At 48.4% G+C, this 19820-nt stretch overlaps 1 protein-coding gene across 2 annotated transcripts in view; it reads left to right on the top strand.

The window, feature by feature from the left end:
• Positions 1–19820, top strand: part of FHOD1 (formin homology 2 domain containing 1) — a 1641100-nt gene that overhangs the window by 1080455 nt on the left and 540825 nt on the right. For both annotated transcript variants that reach the window (XR_013603775.1, XM_078670473.1), the window contains exon 15: positions 193–348. Coding sequence is in view for 1 of the 2 variants with exons in the window: in XM_078670473.1 (XP_078526599.1) it covers positions 193–348 (156 nt within the window). In the remaining variant the exon portion in view is untranslated. The remainder of the gene's footprint in view (positions 1–192; positions 349–19820) is intronic.

Here is a 19820-nt window from a genome sequence, read left to right on the forward strand (position 1 = left end):
CATTCCGACGACGGGGAATGATACAAAAGCATGGGAATCTATGAAACTTACCAATACTGGGGAACCAAAGTTACAGGTAAGTAACTTGTTTTCTTCTTGTGCATGAGTCATAGAACAGTAGTATGTTTCATACTGTCTGACCCATGCCCCCCATGCAATTAGCTCTAACCATTTTCTTTTTTGTTTTTAAAGAAATCTGCTGATATTAAAAAACAGTATATCATTGTTTTGGATCCGAAGAGAAGTAATGCAATTAACATAGGCCTGACTGTCCTTCCAGCGGTGCATATCATCAAAAATGCTATTCTTAATTTTGACGAATTTGCCATTAACAAAGAAGGCATTGAGGTAAGAAATGAACATGCGCAGTGAAGTACATAATAATTTGTCAATTTAACATCCTGAAAGACACAAAAAATGTTTAGTAATTGTTTGCGTTAAAAAGGTGAATTCCCCTATCGTGGTCATTGTAAAAAGTAAAATAAAATAGGGAAGTAAGCTACCTTTATAAAATAGTTTCATTTTTAATTTGCTATTGTATTTTTAATAATTCAATTCCAACTTTATTTGTTACTAAAATCATAACCATAAAGGTACATTCCTCATTAAAAAATATCTCGGTAAAACAAGAGAGGTGAGTTTTACACTAATATTTTTGTTTTCAACTTAAAATGTTAGATTCTCAGAGTTCTATATAATAAAGTCATTGTGTAGGAGAGTAGGGTCTGCTTCCTATGGTCAGCCCCACTTTTTGCTGTGATTCACTGGTTTTTCGACTTTAGTGTGGCTGTGGGCCTGCTAATCAGACCCACAGCCCAGCTGTTCTCTCTCTAAATTCATACCATGTACTTTAGGTACATATCCTATTGGGTCACCTTTGTGAGCCCCTGTATAGTGTACCATAGGTACCCTGGGCATAGGTGCATGCAAGGCCTACCAGGGGCTGCAACATGTATTATGCCACCCCTGGTTGGCCATCCAAACTGACACAACTAGCTGATCACTCAGCTAGGGCAAGGTCGTGTAATCACCCCTTGCTTAGGTACAGTATTCCTATACCTACCATTATATATAGACACATATATACCTATAAGTCACTCCTATGGCAGGCCTTGACAATCCTGGAGGCAGAGTGCTTGGTTTTATGTGAGATGGTGCTCTAGCAAGAGCTGAGCCTGTTTGCAGCTTTCGGAACCATGTCCTTATAGCTGTTCTATGAGATAGCCATACCATATACTCTAAAGTGCATTATAATTAGGGCTCCCGGTTTTCCGTTTAAACGTATTTTTGCATATAAATACAGACGGGATACTTTTATTTCTTTGTTTGTATTTATAAATAGAAACTGAAAAATACTTACCAACCGGCTTTATGGTGTATATGTGCTCCTCTGGAAAATCAGTGTCTGAGGTGCACAGGGGCCAAGGAAAGAAATCTAAAGCTGCTACTGCAATGTCCTGCAGATTATTCTCCCCTCTAAATCACCCGCCCTCCCGAGTCTGAACTAAGCACTCTGCTGCCAAGGGAGACTGATCTGTGAATGAGCGAGAGCGCTTATCGGACTTTATCAATACATCACACACTATTGACAATGCCACAGGGTTAATTGCCCCCCCCCCCGACATCCTGTCCGTAACTGCATGTCCAGAGGCATAGTTTAAAGCGCATAGAAATGGGCAAGGAGCAGGACAGTGATGTTCTCTTCTGTTCCAATTAGTGGTGTGGAGGAGTCGGTGTAGTTCAATTTCTTTGTTGAGCTACAAGAAAAATGAAAGGTCTATCAAGAGAGCTCGCTTAAGGAAGGCCTGGCACCACAGTGAGGTTATGGCTTCATTTACCCCCACAAAGTCTGGGGAGCAAAATCTTTGAATATTTTCACTGGCAGGGTCCTAGCTGTCAACGGCAGCAGAAGCAGAGGGCATCCTAAAATGAGTTTGAAACCAGCGTATTGGGTGTCGGTGTGAGGAGGGGGGTTAGTTTTCTTTAGTGCTCGTGGCACCTTTGTTAAGCCATTCTTCACCACAAAGCTGTTTTAGTACAGACAAATATATCTGGCGGTGTCTGCCACTTGACCTCGGAGCACTGTGGATCTGAACCCCGAGGAAGGCAGCCACGCATCTTTAAAAAGTGCGCATGGAGGGGCGTGGCCAAGATGGCGGCGGTGTAGGACGTGCTTTGCCGTCCCTCTGGCGCCACAAGTTCTGCAGCATTGATTAGCGCCCTCTTTGGTGCCCATCCACGCACCAATTTGCAGTTACCGGTGCCCTGGCGTTGGTCTGCAGGGGTCGGGAGCTCCGTTCTGCGGTCCTGACCGGCAGTCCAGCTGTGGCCGGGAGTGCGGCCTACGACCACGAGGAGGCGGACGGGCGGCCTGGGCCTAGCGGCTGGTGAGGGCGAGAGTGAAGCCGCGGAGCTGTGGCTCGGCCGGCAGCGGGATTGGGATGCCCAGGAGCGGTCTAGGGGGAGAGCGTCCCCGCGATATCTACCTTGAGCGGCGGCCATGCCGGAGAGACTAGCGGGGCCAAGAGGCGAGGCACGGAACCTGTGGCGACCGGCGCCGGAGCTACAGGTGGAGCGGCTGGGGGCTGCGGTGCCCCACGTCAGCGGTGGTGGCGCCTGGTGCCTGTGGGCGCCCTGACGGTCGTAGGAGCGGTGAGGCCTGGAGGTCCGCGAGCGGTGCGGTGGCGCCTGGAGGCAGGCAGGAGAGTGGAGAGATCGAGTCAACGGCCCAGCGAGAGGAGTGTGGCGGCTGGCGGCCCTGAGTTTGCCATCGGAGGGGTGCGCGGCGTGAAGGAGACCGGGGTGTCGAGGATTGTGCCCGGCCTTGCACGGCGGAATGTGGGGAGCGCGTCTGAAGGACTTGCCGCAACGGACGGGGCTGAGGCTCTGAAGCGGTTGGCATCGCGCTCCGCGTCGGGGCTTGGAGAGGCCTAACACCTGCAAGTTGTTCACCCCGCTTCTCGTCCACAGCAGCGGCACCGGAGGTGAGGAGAGGGGTGTGGAAGCCAAGGGTTGCCAGGATTGCAACCCACACGCTGGGGGACAGTGCTTAGCCAGCGACGGGGAGGGCAGTGGGGCAGGTAGGCTGGAACTGTTGTTTGGCCCCCCCCACTCGGACATTCGGTAGTGGCAGGTGGGCCTAGTGGAAACAGCGGCGGCCTTTCCCTGCGATATTGGCCTCATACCCGACGGTGCCTGGGCCCTGACTGAGGAAGCGCCCGGGGAGCTGTAGACGTTTACCGCTCTCGGCCGGCTGGCAGGATACACCCCAATAGTGAGCGGAACGGGGCTGGAGCGGCTGAAGAGCACCTCGAGGTGGCAGGGCTGTTGTGAGCTGCCTGTGGAGAGATGGCTTAGCTCGTGGTGATTGCTGTGGAAGTGGCCCTGTGCGGAAGTGGGGCGTGTGAGGGGGAGCTGGACTTGCAAGTGCGCTCCCCTCCCAGACTCTGCGGCTTGCAAACAGGCCCGTGCAGATGTCACTATGACAACGGCCAGGCTACAGAAGGATAAGCCCGTGAAGGAAGGAACGCTGAAGGGCGGGTCACAGCCTGTCTCGTCAGGGACAGACAAGCCCCCGCGGCGGGGCGATTCCGAGGAGCCCGCGACCAAGGCCTTCATGATAGAGCTCCAAGCACACCAGTGAATACCCTCAAGACTCAAGACTCGGGTAGAAGCGCACCCGCTGATACCTACTACATCGACCATCATGCTCCGGGGTCACACGCTGATGGGACGAGCAGTGTGCGACCTCATTTGGAAATAGCCTTCATGATAGAGCTGTTTGCGGCCATCAAAGAGGACATTGCGAACTTGCGTTCCCAACTTGCGTTGGATCTCCGCGAGGTGCGGCGGGACGTGGATGGAGTAGGGGAGCGAGTTGCGACGCTGGAGGAGCACGATCTGGGTACAGCGGAGGACATACATCGACTCCAGCAAGACGTGATCCGCCTGACAGAGCAGAATCTAGACCTACAGGCCCATACCGAGGACTTAGAGAACAGGTCCCACCGCAATAACATTAGGATTCGGGCGGTGCCGTGGAAAGGGGAGGGGTCGGACCTGCAGGGCTATGTGGAAGCTCTCTTTAAACATATACTGAATGAGGAAGATCTGCAGGACTTAAAAATGGATCGAGTACATCAGGTTGGGCTGCCGCGGGGCCCCAAGGCCCCTCCTCCTGATTTCTTAGTTTGCGTGCACTATTTTCAGCTTAAATAACAGATCCTGCGGAAGGCGCGCGACTTTGCTCCCCTCCAGTTCCGTGACCATCGTCCCTTGCTCTTCCAGGACCTCGCAGCCTCTACCCTGGTGAAGCGGAGGGAATTTAAGCCCGTCACCAACTACCTGCGGGAGCAAGGTGTGCCCTATTCCTGGGGGCACCCATTCAGACTGGTCTTCAGGTGGAAGAATAAGCTGGTGCAAGACCGATCCTTGGAAGCGACCATGGCCCTACTGGAGTTGCAGGGGCCCACCCTCTCATCTGGTGACAGCGGTTCTCCTGGCAGGCGGCGACGGCATTCCGCAGAATGGCAGAGGGTTGGCAAACCAGCGTCAGTTATGAGACCCGACCTGTCCACGAGCTTGCAGGAGAGAGGGTCTGCGGTTGCCTCGGTGGCCCAGGTGACGGAGGCTGTGGTAGACGCTGGTGGCACTGAGCCGGGGTGAAGTCCGACGAGGGCTGGTAGCTGACGCCGGAGGGATCTGCCCGTAGGAGGTACATGACAGGTATTTCTTTGTCCTTGTCCGGAAGTGAGTCCTGTTTCAGGAACGGGACGGCTGGAGGAGGGTGCCATTTTCCCCTACCCTCGAGGCCTGTTGCACGAACTGTTCGGTGCTCTCTTTTCTTGTGCTGGTATGCTTTGTGTATTTGGGGTTGCTCAGACATGGTGGGGAGGAGAGCTCACTCCTTTTGCTTTGTATGTTTTTTCTTTTTGGATTGTTGTGATGGTTTTTTTTGGGGGGGGGGTTGTTTTGGGGTCTCCGCATCAGTACTCAGGGGGCTTAGAGGTAGGCTGGGGTGGTTGGAAGCCGCTCGTGTGTCCCTCAGAGGTCCAGTTTCAACTGCCCCTTCTAGTGCTGCTCTCCCGCGCTGGCGACTATGGAGAAGGACCTGAAAATTGTTAGCTTGAATGTACGGGCCTTAACAAACCCGGTCAAGCGTGCAGTCATCATATCACTACTGGAGAGTGTTGACGGGGATATTTGCCTGCTGCAGGAGACCCATCTCCTTTCCAAAGACACTAAGAGAATGAGAGACAGGCGTTTCCCGGTGCCGGTGTGGTCCTCCGGTCCAGCGAAAACGCAGGGGGTGGCTATTCTATGTAGCGCGAAGGCACATTGTAAGATCCTATCCCAAGTAGTCGACATTAATGGACGCTTTCTGGCGGTCCGGGTCCAATGGGGGTCCACGTCCTTCACAGTAGGTTCCCTGTATGCTCCAAATGACCACCAAGAGCCCTTTTTAAGGACAGCGCTGGCAGAGGTTTTAGCTTCCCCGGATAAGTACGTTCTGGTGGGGGGTGACCTGAATATGGTAATGGACTCTGCCCTAGATAGATCTGCTGCGCGTTCAGGCCAGGCGGGGGCCATCTCCCAGGGAGGGAAGCAGTGGTTGCGGGATGGGGGGCTTCATGATGTTTGGCGGACTCAGCATCCCTTAGAGCGCGACTTCACTTACTATTCCGCCGCCCACAAAACGTATGCCCGCCTGGATCACTTTTTAGCCACGTCCTCACTAATGCCCCACTTGCCGGCGGTAGAGATCTCGCCGCGCGCTTTGTCGGACCATGCCCTTATATCAATACAGATGGCCTGCTCTGGACGGAGACCACCTTTGGCCGGTTGGCGTCTTCGGGAGTACCTACTGAATGCGGACACGGTGGTTGCTCGGGTTAGGGCCACGATCAACCAGTACTTTGAAGACAACGACAAGGACGGCATGTCACTGGGGTCCATTTGGGAGTCTCTCAAGTTGGTAGTCGGGGAGAGCTCAAAGCGGTGTCTGCGTCGCTTGCTCGGAAGCGTAGGATAGCAGCGTGAGGAGCTAGAAAGGGACGTGGGGGCATTGGAGGCAAAACATAAACGGACGGGGGCCCCACGTGTTTGGCGGGAATTGGAAGCGAAACGGCGCATGCTTAAGCACCTCGATCAGGCGGAGTACGCCCTCTTAGGCTTGCGCCACAAATTCTACCTTAGTGGGGATAAGGGGGGACCGGATGCTGGCACACAGACTGAGGGCTCAGACGCAGAGATCCGCCGTCCAGGCCATTAGAGACAAGGGGGCGGTTGAACACACCACAGATGCGCTCATCGCGGATTCTTTCCGGAGGTTTTACGAGGCATTGTATCGTGAGGAACGCACAGACCCAGGATGAGTGAAGGCATATTTGGCGTTGTGTGGCATGACTGATGTTTTCTCAGACCACAGCGGAGGCGCTCGACACTGAGATACGTATTGAGGAAGTCATCTCCGCAATCGCACGTTTGAAACTGGCCAAGTCTCCTGGCCCAGACGGTTTCTCGGCCGTCTTTTATAAGAGGTTTTGTGTGGAGTTAGCGCCCTTTCTGACTAGCCTTTTTAATTTCTTCGTGGAGACGGGGGGAGTGACCCCCACCATGGCGGACTCCTCGACTACAGTTATCCCCAAAGCAGGGAAAGACCCCAAGGATTGTGGGTCATACCGCCCGATCTCGGTCCTCAACATTGATGCCAAGCTTTTCGCCAGTATTCTGGCAGCACGGCTTAGTCCTTTCATGGTCGGCATCGTAGAACCGGACCAGGTTGGGTTCATACCAACACGGCAGGGGGGGTAAGAACACGAAGAGGCTTTTACACCTCATGGACTCCGTTCATCGGTCCCGCAAGCAGGCATTCTTCTTGTCCATAGACGCGGAGAAGGCCTTTGACCGTGTCGATTGGACGTATTTGTTTGCGGTGTTGAAGGCCTTTGGTTTGGGCGCAAATTTTCTGAGATGGGTGCGCTGCTTATATGCAGCGCCGAAGGCGGCGGTTCGAGTGAACGGCTGTAGGTCTGCTCCCTATTCCATCTCGCGTGGGACACCGCAGGGGTGCCCACTGTCGCCGCTGCTCTTTGCGCTCTATATGGAGCCCTTTGCCCAGAGTGCGCGGTCTAATGGTGGCATCGAGGGGATACAGTTTGGTGCAGAGATGCACAAAATCTGCTTCTATGCCGATGACGTGATTCTCTCGCTCACGCCTCCCTGCGACACCTCTCCTCGGAACTGCGCCTATTCGGCGATGTTGCGGGCTTTAAGGTTAACTTTGCCAAATCCCAGATACTTAATATATCGATCCCTGCTGCGGAGGTGCAAGACCTCCAAAAAGATTTCGCCTTCCAGTGGGTGCAGTCAGACATCCCATCCTAGGAATTCGCCTGGCCCCCTCTTTGGCAAGGACAGTCTCGACCAATTACAAACTCCTGATCGACCTCACAACTAAGTCCTTGTCGGATTGGTCCCGCCTCCGGCTCGCATGGTTTGGTAGACTGGCGGCAGAAAAGATGACAGTCCTCCCCCGCATCCTCTACCTTTTTCAGCTGCTGCCTCTGAGCCCTTCCCAAGGCGCCATACGGACTCTGCAGGGGCTGATTACTAAATTTTTATGGGATTACAAACGCCCTCGGTTGGCCTCTTCGCTGCTCACGGCCACCAGATCCAGTGGGGGTCTAGGCTTTCCCGCGTTGCAGGCGTATTATCAAGCGGCTTGTCTGCGTTTTATTCTCGAGTGGAATAAGCCATACTCTAGTAAGCACTGGCTTTTTATGGACCAGGCGGTGGCGGGCCGCAACATTTGGCGGGAACTCTGGCTCCCTCGGAAACATAGAGCGTGGGGCTTATACTCATCCCCGGTGACCTCACCCACCCTGAGGGCATGGGACCAGTTGGCGCTGCGTAAGGGCTGGACGACCTTCCAGTCCCCTATGACACCGATGGTCGACAACCCGGACTTCCCACCTGGCTAATCTTCCCCCGTCTTCCAGCGCTGGCGGGAAGCGGGATGCAAGAGGGTGGGCCACCTCTTTGACCTTGGCGGGCTGATCTCGTTCTCGTCGCTCCCCCGGGACTACTTCTCCATCCCTGAGTCTGATACCTTTGCTTACTCCCACGTGGCACATTGGGTCACTCAAGCCTCTACTGTTGCTGATATGTCTCGCCCACTGACTGCCCTGGAACGTTGGGTGGTCTGCAAAAAAGATGATCGCAAAGTAATATCCAACCTCTACACCATGATCATTGAGCAACGTAAAGCGCCGCGTACTAAAGCACAGGTGCGGTGGGAGACAGAGTTGGGGCGCCCACTATCGCATAAAGAGTGGGAGAGAGTGTTCTATCGCGCGCACCACACTGCTGCCAATGTTGCAGGGGCTGAATCTGCCTATAAGATGTTAACCTACTGGTACTACACCCCGGCTCGTCTTAAGTCTTGGGACCCGAAATGCTCCGGCCTGTGTTGGCGGGGTTGTGGTGCTCCGGTTACATTGACACACCTGCTCTGGCACTGTCCGAAGCTAGAGCGCTACTGGAGGCTGGTGCTTGATGACATAGATGAGAAAACAACTACGGGTGGGCTCCAATCAGCAAGGCTGAGCCGGACTATCAAAAAACAAAAATAGGGTGCCAATGCTGATGTAAATAATTTAAATAAACAATGTACTAACCAGAACTCGAAAAGAGAATTCAAGAACGGGAATTGCTACTTAATAGCTTTTTATTTCAATTTTTTAGAAGAACAGACTTGTATTTTTTCAAACGATCAAAAGGAACATATTCAAAAAAGGACACGTACAAATGGAAGGACTAAGTGCTGATCATCAATCATTCGCTACTACAGACATATCACAGGCATTCAACAAACTTTCAAACCATTCAGGGAAAGGACTATAGGAACATATATTACAATCTTAAAAATATATATTTACAATTTCTACTTCACAAAAGAACATAAAGCCACGCTCTGCGGACACAGTTTTGTGATAATAATGAACAAAAATACTTTTTTCAGGTGTACATTCGTCTCAGATAAATTTAAACTTCAAACGGATGGTTATTCGTAATGTACAAGCGGCGTGAAAAAATTAATTAAATAACCAAGCCGCTTTCGCAGATGTATTGTGGCAGAAAGCCTACGCGTTTCGAATCCCAATTGTTCCCTTAGGATTCTCTTCAGGGCCTCAAATAGTATCTAAACAGGGCACAGGAAAAAATGAAACAAGAAAAATATAAATTAATAAATCATAAATACTGGATAGAAACCAGAACAACAAATAAACAGATAAGGACTCACTTTTTACTCATAACATGTATCTAGACCAACCATCAGGAAACCTGACTAAACAAGCCCACCCACACACTCTGTGGCTTACCAATAAGTGAAAACGCCAGGTTGGTGGAGGTGGATCGTATGTTGAGATCAATGAACCGTATCTAAAAGGTGGAGGAACAAGTCTCAAATGAATTTGTCAAAGAGTTGGGTGCAATTTGAGAAACCCACATAACGTTATTACTTGCCTTCGTGAGATGTTATGCTGATTTTAGTATTCAATTTAAAAACCAGGACGGCGGATTGTGGATTGATGCGGCCGGGATACGGGTGTCTGCCTATTTGAAAAGAAAGTAGGGGTCTTGTTAGGGCATGTCTCTGTTTTGGGTTGGACGGGATGCCGCAAACAAAAACTGAGCACAGTAGTTGCAATTTAGGAAACCGCATACGGGTTTACATTGCCGGTATCACTCTGCGGACCCCAAAAGGAGTTTAACACTAAACTGCACTGATTAACATCGGGGCCATAACTAGGCGGCGAAACGTTCTCTTACCTAAAATCAATTTAGACTGCTGCTGACAGTCTAACAGAAACAATCCTGAAGACACTTTTATTTTATTCGTACACGGGAGCGGTGGGTCAGGGTAAAGACGTCCTTTAGATTCCTAGAAAGGGATACAGAAGTATTTTAAAAGAATGGAAGTGTACAACACGGGGGGTGCTGTAACTTTATCATGCCTTTTCATCAGTTGAAAACTCACCGTACTATATACGGACTTCTAATTTACTGGAACGGTTTAGGCTACTGGCAACGCCATGTCGATAACTAAAAAAGTTAAAAGGCACATCTTAGTATGTACACTATTATTGACGTATCGACGTCGGTGGGAACCAGCTAGAGCTCAACACTTACTTTGGTATCATGGAAAGGAACGTGGATCCGCTCGCGTCTAGGTCAGCACTACCTCTGGGCGCATGCGTATAGCAGGCCCAGGCGAGACACTGTCAGGTTTTTAAAGGGGCGCGACGGAAACCGAACCGCCTACTCCTTAAAGAAATACGGCGCATTAAGTCGTGATACCGCGCCTTCGGGGAACTCGGTACCCTCAGGGGCTGCAGTATTCCCCCTAGTGGTTCATGGGCCAACCTTTGTATGCAAGACAACCAAAGGTTTCAAATTTTAAACTTCATTACACGCAGTGGCAGCGCATCACCCCCGAATGGGGCAGGCTAAAAAGCACACGAGCACACACACTGTTTAAGGTGGCACAATCCAATGGCTTATATTACATGGAGGAGTGTCAACCTTGATGGTAGTGCACAGACTTAATATTTACAATTTGAAGATTTCACTCAATTCATTGAGGCCAGAAGTTGCCGTATCAAATTTTACAATTAAAAAGGCTTCTCTTTTGGAAAGTTGTAAATTCAGATCACCTCCACATGGGTCCTTTTCGATTCTCGATATCACGGTCCATTTGAGATCACTAATTTTGTGTTGCATTCTTGTCCAATGTTGTACCAATGGGGCATTTTCAACTTTTTTATTGAGTCTAGACTTGTGCTGGGAAATGCGTTGACGCACTTCTTGATTGGTTTTCCCTATATACAGTCGTTGGCAGGGGCATATAACGCCATAGACTACAAACTTAGTCTTGCAATTACTGAAAGCGTTGTGTTTCCAGTAAATCCCATTATGCTGAAATAGGGAACCTTCAACCGTGGATTCACAACAAAGACAAGTTCCACATTTGTGGTGTCCAGTTATGGGAGGCAGTCTCATCATTTGACGCAGTGTAGGCGGTTTTGAAGCAGGCATAGCCGCACGAACAATGTGGTTGGCAATATTGTTTTCCTTCGTAAAAGCAAACAGGGGTAGATCTCTAAGGCTCTCGTCTAAGTTCTTGACTAAGTGCCAATTTTGTCCAATGATCCGTTTTAGCTGGTTTGCGTTGGGGCAAAAGGTAGTGACACATACCTGTCGCTTTACATTAGCTTTGTCTTTTCGTTCCAGTAAGGTTTCTCGTGGGGTCCACCGAGCTCTCTTCATGCAATTCTTTACTAACTTTTTGGGGTAACCCCTATCGCATAACTTTGATATCAAATTGTCAGAATGATGATTGAAGTCTTCCTTAAACGTACAGTTCCGGCGGACTCGCAAGAACTGCCCGTAAGGGAGATTTTCTTTGAGGCTTCTGGGGTGGTTACTGTCGAACATTAAAGATTTATTCCGATCAGTAGGTTTTACAAACAATGTGGTAGCCAGTTTACCTTCTTTTGGGAAAACCTCAACATCAAGGAATGAGATTCTGCTGGTGACTGGGTTAAGCTGAATTTTATATCAGCAGTCCTGGAATTTAGCCATTGATGGAAGGCGGTTAAGGTGTCACTGTCTCCTGTCCATATCATGAACACATCATCAATAAATCGGAGCCAAGCTCCGATATGTTGATGGAAAGGGTTGTTAGAATGTGTATAGGCATCCTCATACATAGACATGAAGAGCACTGCCAGCTCCGGCGCAAAGGGGCAGCCCATGGCTACCCCTTTAATTTGATAATAAAATTCTCCATTGAAACAAAAATAGTTTCTCTTAAGGGCAAATGATGCAAGCTGTACCAGGAATTCAGTTGGTACTCGCACTGGGCGGGATCTTAGATCTAAGAAGTGTGACAGGACCGCAACCGCTTCGTCCTGAGGGATCTGTGTGTACAGTGATGTCACATCTAGGGTGACTAAAATATCACTGTGTTCACGGTAGTTGGTGTTAGCCAATTTGTTGATGAAATCCGTGGTGTCTTGTAAGTAGGATCTCACCTGACACATAAATTCCTTTAAGAAACAATCCACGTATTTGGCAATTGGCTCAAGCAGGGAGCCACATCCTGCCACGATGGGCCTGCCTGGCGGATGGTATCTGGCATTGGATGACATAGATGACGCGTTTCACATCACTTTTCCTAGGGCGCCCGAACACGTGCTGCTAGGACTCCCACACGCAAAAGCGTTTCCCTTACGCTCCTTGAGGGGTAAGCAGATCGCTCTGGCCTTATTAGCGGCGCGCTTAGTTATCCTGGTGCTCTGGCGTTCCACTGATCCTCCTGACCCCAGGGACTGGATCCGACGACTCTGGCAGCTGCTGGCGATGGAAAAACTCTCTTTAGGGGTCGATGGCAAGGGGGCGGACTATGCAGAGTTATGGGAACCATTCATTCATCTCCTATCCCGGGATATGCGTGAAGTAACATGCCCAAAGTACTTGCAGATCTTGCAACTCATCCCGGGTGACTCGCAGAGGGTAGCCCACTAGTGGGGGGGGAGAGGTGGTGGGGGGAGGAGAGGGGGTGCGGAGGTTGCTGTGTGGGGTAGAGGGGGTAGGTGAGGCTGATGCTGAGGAGGGTGGGGGGAAGGGGGGTAGGTTGTTGGGGGGGGGGGGGTGGGAGGTCGGGGTTTTCTTTGTTGTTCTCGTTTTATTCCTAAATTCGCAGTAAAATGCTAACGGTGCTGCATGTTCCTTCTGGCACTGCATTCGCTCTCGCCGGGTCGCCCTCCGGGGTGTAGACCCAAAGGCTGTGTACTATACTGCTAGACCTCGCTTTGCCGGCCGGTGGATGTAGGCAACCAAGCTGTGTTCAATGTCTTGATACTGCTCAATAAAAACAAATGATTCATTAAAAGTGCGCATGGACATATGCATGTCTGAAGCGCCTGGTTCACAGCTACAGGCCAGAGCCAAACACCACACCAAGGTTAATTACAGGGTGGCAAAGGCAAGCCTGCATTTCAGGCTGATTGGCTTACCGGCGGAGCGAGGTGCAATGCTCTGCCCAAGCCGGTAGGAGTTTCAACGATGCAAGGATCACCTGGTAAGGCGCGCTTGAGCACTCGGATGCAAGGAAATCAGCAATCCAAGAGCCCTGTTTATGTTCCTTAATTTCCACTCAGCTTTATTTTCTTAGCCGCACAGCAGGAATTGAGTGACTTCTGAGGGGCTAAGAGTGGATGGAACCTTGTGATGGCAAAAGGCTTGTGATGTCACCTTCACTACCCATAGCACTGGGGTGAATTATAGGCTCAAGTCTCACGTTTGGCTCCCCATCCCATGATTCTGGCCAAATCCCTTAATTTCCCAGTGTATGTAAAAATGAAAATGACCTTGCGTAAACAAACTGTTGCTCATGTTAAGCACTTCAGTACCTTTGGTGCAAAGTCACTCTACAAAAAAAGGATAAAAAAGTGGGCATTGTATATTTAAATAAATGTGAAAATATACTAGCTGCAGCGTCTTCTTTTGCTTGCCACAAAAATAAATGTGGATAATTACAGATAAAATGATTAAAAAATAGATCTGGATAAATACAGACTGAAATGTGGAGAAAAAAAAATACCATAAAACCGGGAGCCATCATTATAATCCTCGCGGTTAATGCTAACTTTGGTTTGGCTTTATCAAAACATGTCGTGTAAGGTGTCATGCGCTTTGGAATACTACCCCTCCGCCTTTCCTGGTGGCGGGGGTAGCATTCCAGCCTTCTAGAGGGAGAAGACATGTAGTTGTAGCTTTACCCATGTTAAAGTTAAACTGAGCCTCAGCATCACAAAATGGATGCTGCTGCCACAGACACCAGTCTGACCTCCTGCTGCTTGACGAATCTCCGGCAGGGGATGCCTGGACAATAGGTTTCCTGCCTTGGGAGGTGCTAGCACCTCCCCAGACAGGCTTTAGTGTATTGGGGCAGGGTGGGTTGAAAGAAATGAGACACTGCCTGGGGCACACACGGTACTCCTTGCATAGCCCGGTTCAAACCAGTTGCTGGGGCACTCCAGCCCCAGCTCTGGCGCGAAACTGGACAAAGGGAAAGGGGTGTAACCACCCCTTCCCCGGTTCCACCCATAGGAGGGACCTAGCAAGTAATCCAGCCCCTTAGATTTATATAAAGCTAGGAGCTGTGTCTAGAGACATGAGATTATCCTGAACTGAAACGAAACTCTGGACTTTCGACATTCTACTGCAACTAGAAGACTGAAGAATCTCCCTTGTGGTCAAGGAGTGACCACCCTGTGCAAACAGGCACCATCAGTGACTTGCCGGTTTGCTTTGTCGACGCTCCCGCCGGAACCGGAAGACTTAGCGTCGCAGCCTCTGGACTTCCAGACTTCTCTGACTCCGACCACATCCAAAGCTGAGACCCGTGGCGGACACGAGAGACGTGGGACCAGACAACCTGCAGTACCTGCTTTTTGCTAACTGTGCAGCTTCTGAGGCATCCTCGAAGTTGTGCATTGGGGTTTGAGAAGCCCCAACCCCGAGCAGTAAGTGCACCAAAGCTCAGCCTTCCACACTCCACGAGTGCCGCGTGGGGCCTGTGCCTGCATTTCTCCTCAATACGTCTTCGCGGTTGCTAGCCCGTTGGCTAGTGGCTCTCCTGAAGACATCCTTTTAAATCAACGCTGCTTGCCTGGTTGCTCTGGGCTTGCTCCTGCTTTCCTGTAAAGGGGAAGCTCCACAGACCTTGCTGGTCTGAACAAGAAGCCGATCTTCCCTTCCTGCGTGGGTTGCCTTTGCCAAGGCTTGTTGACTCCAATCCGGAAGCCGACACCGCCAACAGCGAGATCCTTCGTGGGACAGTCCGTACCCAGCTCCTGGTCGTCGTCGACGCCTCCTGGTCCACGTGGCTGCAGAGACAAGCTTCACCTCATAACCTGATTGCATCTCAACATCGCCTGGTTCCTTCCTGGTCACTGGCTAGTGACCCAGATTCTTTCCCCTCTGCCTTCAGGTTCTTCACTTCTCCGATCCACCCGGACATCTTCCTCCTGCTCGCCTGCAGCATCTTCTTGCAGCTCTCCATAGGATTCGACGACGAAACCCGACACGAAAGAACACCTATGCACCGGCTTCCCTGGGTGAGGTAACTCGAGTACTCCGGTGCTCCCGTGGGTAACAACTATCCAAGTGTCCTAGTTTAACTGCGTTTTCCCGTAGTCCACCCGGAAGTGTCAGAAATCAACTACTTTGTAAACTTTACGTTCCCATTGAAAGTCTATGGTAACCCGCGTGTGTGTTTAGACACTGCACACGCATCCTGTGGGACTCCTGCTTCCTAATCTTCGGTTATTCAGTGTGGCCCCAACGATTTCCAAGGCCCTAGGCCTACTCACCTTTCCTGAAGTGGCTCTTATACCACTTACTTAGTATATGGTTCGTGAGGCCCCTAGGGCAGCATTGTATTTGTGCAACTTATAGTATGCTTATTGAGTAACTTGTGCTGCAGCTTGAACTCTGAACTCATAAAGAGTGCAGAGGGGTTGTGTTTCCAATGCAACAAGCCTAATTTTGCAATTCGGTAACCTGTTACCGAATTGCAAAATGGAATTGCAATAAGGTTTCAGGAAAGGGCGTGTTCTTGGATAAATACGCAGGGCAGGATTGATTCTGGCACAATGAAACTTTATCAGTAAGCACTTACAGATATGAACAAAGCAGGTGCCCGTGTTGAAGCTCCACTTGTGTAAAGTACTAATCATCCTGACTCTGTGCACATGGACAAGGCAAAGCATGAGTGTTTTCTCTGCATTTTCACAGTGAAAAGTTATCTGCAATCTGTTATGGAGGTGTTTGCATCCTTGCTTTTTTCGAGGGCAATATCTCACATAGTGACTGACGAGGGGGTTCTTTATTGTCATCTGCAGCTGAGAGCAGAGGTCATGGTTCTCCCTTGGCCCAAAATCCATAGCACCACTCAAACACCTGCTCACAGACACACAGCAACTCTCACACCAACTCACAGACCCCCACAGGCACTCGGACACCCACTCTCAAAGGTTACAGGTATCAGTTAGGAAATAAAATTAAAACAAACCTTCGAAATTCACTGAAAAAACAAAGGTTACAGTAATGTTAAATTTGGAAATAGAGCATTAAAAGCTTTACAAATTCACTGAGAAAAACTAAGGTTACAGGGACGTTATAGTTAGGCTCAAATTTCGCTCGTACAAACCCAGGGAAATTCAGTAGTTCTAGCTACCTGATCCAACAATAACTTACACCCCGCAAGGCACTGCTTATGACCCCACATATTATTAGATCACTAATGACATGGTCCGCTCACAACTGAGACAGTCACCCATACAGCTACTCACACAACTACTTAGACACCCATACAGCCTCTCAACACAGCTACTCATGCATCCACTAACTCACCCTACAGCCACTCATCCACCCACTCCCTCACCTATACAGCCACTCAAACATCCAGTTATACAGGCGCATACACCCACCTATACAGCCTCTCATACTGAGTCTCAGTTGCAAAAATTGCTTTTCTGATGCAGCAAACGTAATTTTGCGGTTCGGTAACCTGTTACTGAATCGCAAAATGGGTTTGCGATTCGGTATTAGGAAGAGGTGTGTTTAGGGAGTCCTTTCCTAATATCGAATTACATCAGTATGTATGAATGTTGTGGTACCACAATTGCTGTCACAAAACCTTCATATTTTACCACCTACTTCAAGTAGGTGGTAACCCATTTGCAAATGGGAATGGGTCCCCAAGGGGCCCCTTTCCCCTTTGTGAATGTTTGTAAAGCCATGTTTAAGAGCAGACAGTGGTCCCACGGACCACTGTCTGCTCTTAAAAAAAGAAAAGAAAACTTTTCATTTTTCGTTTTCTGAAGCATCTCGTTTTCCTTTGAAGAAAACGGGCTGCCTTACAAAAAAAAAAGATTACTTTATTGAAAAGCAATCACGTACATAGTGATGCACTGATCTCAGCAGACCACCATCCCCGTGATTTTTGTGATTATTAGGGGGTCACTAATTGCGACCTACCTCATTAATATTCATGAGGTAGGTCATTTGTGACCCCCTAGGAATCGCAAAAGGTGTACTATACACCTTCATACCTTGCAATTTCCTAATCGTGAATGCTTGTTATTCTCAATTAGGAATTTGCAAGATGCTATCTATATACATCTGGCCCATAGTGTCTTGAAAGAGGTGCCATTTCACCCACCAGTGCTAGGTTGCTTATTAGATTCTGTCAAAACCATAATCTATAGTAGACGCTGGACCTTATTAAATCCAAAAAGACTTAGCACAAACAGATGATAAACATTTTGACCCGCCCCAGATACTGCTCCTTACCGTATTTTTCAACATAATAAAAGCCCATACTGTAGGTTTGGCCAACGCCTTCTGTTCTCTTAATGAGTTCTTCCATCTAAAATAATTTGGGAGTATCCACAAGAAATCAGCTTTCACAATCTTATCCGGGTTTGCAAAAAGCTACATTTTTCTCCATTTGAGAATAGCACAAGCTCACATACCTCAACCAAGGGATCAAGTGCAATATGTCTAAAGAATGGCAGTCTTGCAGGATCAACCTATTTAATTTGCTTTCGGTCTGGTCCAAATAGTGAGCCGCCTGAGGAGGGGACTCAGCCCAATAATATCATTCAAATAAGCTAGCCATAATGCCTGAAGGACAATGTATCTTCACGAACAGTGCATCTTCCTTGCAGCTGGCCGGCGCCCATATAACCCCACACATCACTTCCATACATAGCCCCAGCCATACACTCTGTATATTTAGTCAAAAAGATGCATCAGACTGTTGATTTAGGATAGCGCATAAAAAGTTAAACAGACTTCAAATGCCCTTAAGAATCGTAGGATGTAATATATATGTAAGCTATGCTGAGGCTGGAATATTGTTAATGTGGGTAATATGAACACGTTCCCATAGGAACACAAGGGACAATTGATTTTACCAATTAAGTAATTGTTCTTATAAGCTTATGACATTTGATTTTGTCTTGATCGATGTACTGAGTTTTCTTTTTAGTCTAGAACATGAAATTAGCACTCTGCTCATTATTACATTTACCTATGTTGGAATAAGTTAGAAATTTGATGTTTTTTTTCTGATAATAGATAATCTTGTCTTTACTTATTTGCTAAATGTCATTTTACAGTAGCAGAAGTACGACGGAAGACTCCCAATAAAGCGCCTATGTTGCGTGAAATGCTTTGAGTGTGTTCCACACACCAGAATACTGGATTCCTTCGAATCATATTGTTGTATAGCGTTTTAGGACCCTAGTGTAATTTTTCCGATTCATGCCCTTATATAGGTATAATTCACATTACCCTTATATAGGCATAGAAATCATACCTATATTTGGACAAAGCCCATGCAGTTCAAATACAGGCATGGATACTTCCACTAGTTCCGAAAAGCCACAACGATTTCTTTGAAAACTCGGCTTCAGCAGTCAGGGACATCCCCTTTCTTGAATATTGATTTGTCCTAGAAATCGTGGCGTTTTCAAAGAACTACCATTCCCTTGGGGTTCTTTGATGACGTTACTGTCCGACTTTACGTCAAACCGGGCACCTTCAAGGTATAAATATGGACACACTTGCCCAAGCAAACACATGGTGGTTTGGAGCAGTTCGACTATCTACTTGCCCGACGCAGCTCGCTACAGCAAGTGCCGAAGGAAGCCGACCCTCCAGCTGACGCACTGACAGAGAGGCTGCCTTTCTCTCGCTGAAAATCCAGCTCCAGTGTTTCCAAGCTCCCATTGCGGGGTGTTGGGAAATCGAGTCCGAGACAGAGATACCAGACCTCCTTCATTCTAAACCAAGGTACGGAGCTGATTAGACCCTAAGAGAAATCTTGGATAGATTCTTGGCAAAGAAACTAATCCTATGCACGTAATTTTTCCCTCGTACTAGACTTAGGTTAAGTACATCGGGGTAGGCGCATTTTGGAAATACCAGTTGAGTACTTTTAGTCTTTGTTATGTATGTATTTTATGGCTTAGAAACCATACCATGCTTTTACAGTATTATTTTTATAATACTCTTCTTGCTGTATGCATTATACTTTACAGCCAGTATTACGATTGTAGAAGTTCATTTCTTCTGCATGAGAAAGAAGACTGTTCAATAAATACTTTTATTGAAAACGCCCGTCTCTCTATTTCTCTGCACCTCTGATGAAACAAAGCATGCACGATTGACTGAGTGAAACTTCCACGACTCTGAAGATACGTTTTATCTTGGGGAAACAAAGTTGTCTTGTTTATGCAGTTGTCAGAAACGAATCCCTTCTTGTTTATTCGTGAAAGTTTCTAGTGACCTCTGAGCTAGCTGGCACTCACAATTAAGTCTAATATATTCGATAGAGACCTAGTCGACCTAAGTCCTACATCACATCTATAGGATATATTATTCCAATGCTCAGAGCCTATTGGAATATAGGAACTACACTACAATATGTCTTTGATATTTTTTGTCTACCGTTGACTTGAAGATTGAGTTGTGCTTAACAATGTAGAAATTCATATTTTGAAATGAATGTAAACTGATTTGATTTGAAGGTCAACAATCTAATTGGATTAATGAATTATATATTTTTTGACTAAGTATTGATAAACACACATCTACAACCTGGATAGTAATTAACAAATTCATGGTGACACTCTTATAAGAAACCAGGATGTTTAATGTTTGTTGGCCATATTATCTTT

The sequence above is a fragment of the Lissotriton helveticus genome, chromosome 12, assembly GCF_964261635.1.
Source record: "Lissotriton helveticus chromosome 12, aLisHel1.1, whole genome shotgun sequence".
NCBI lineage: Eukaryota > Metazoa > Chordata > Amphibia > Caudata > Salamandridae > Lissotriton > Lissotriton helveticus.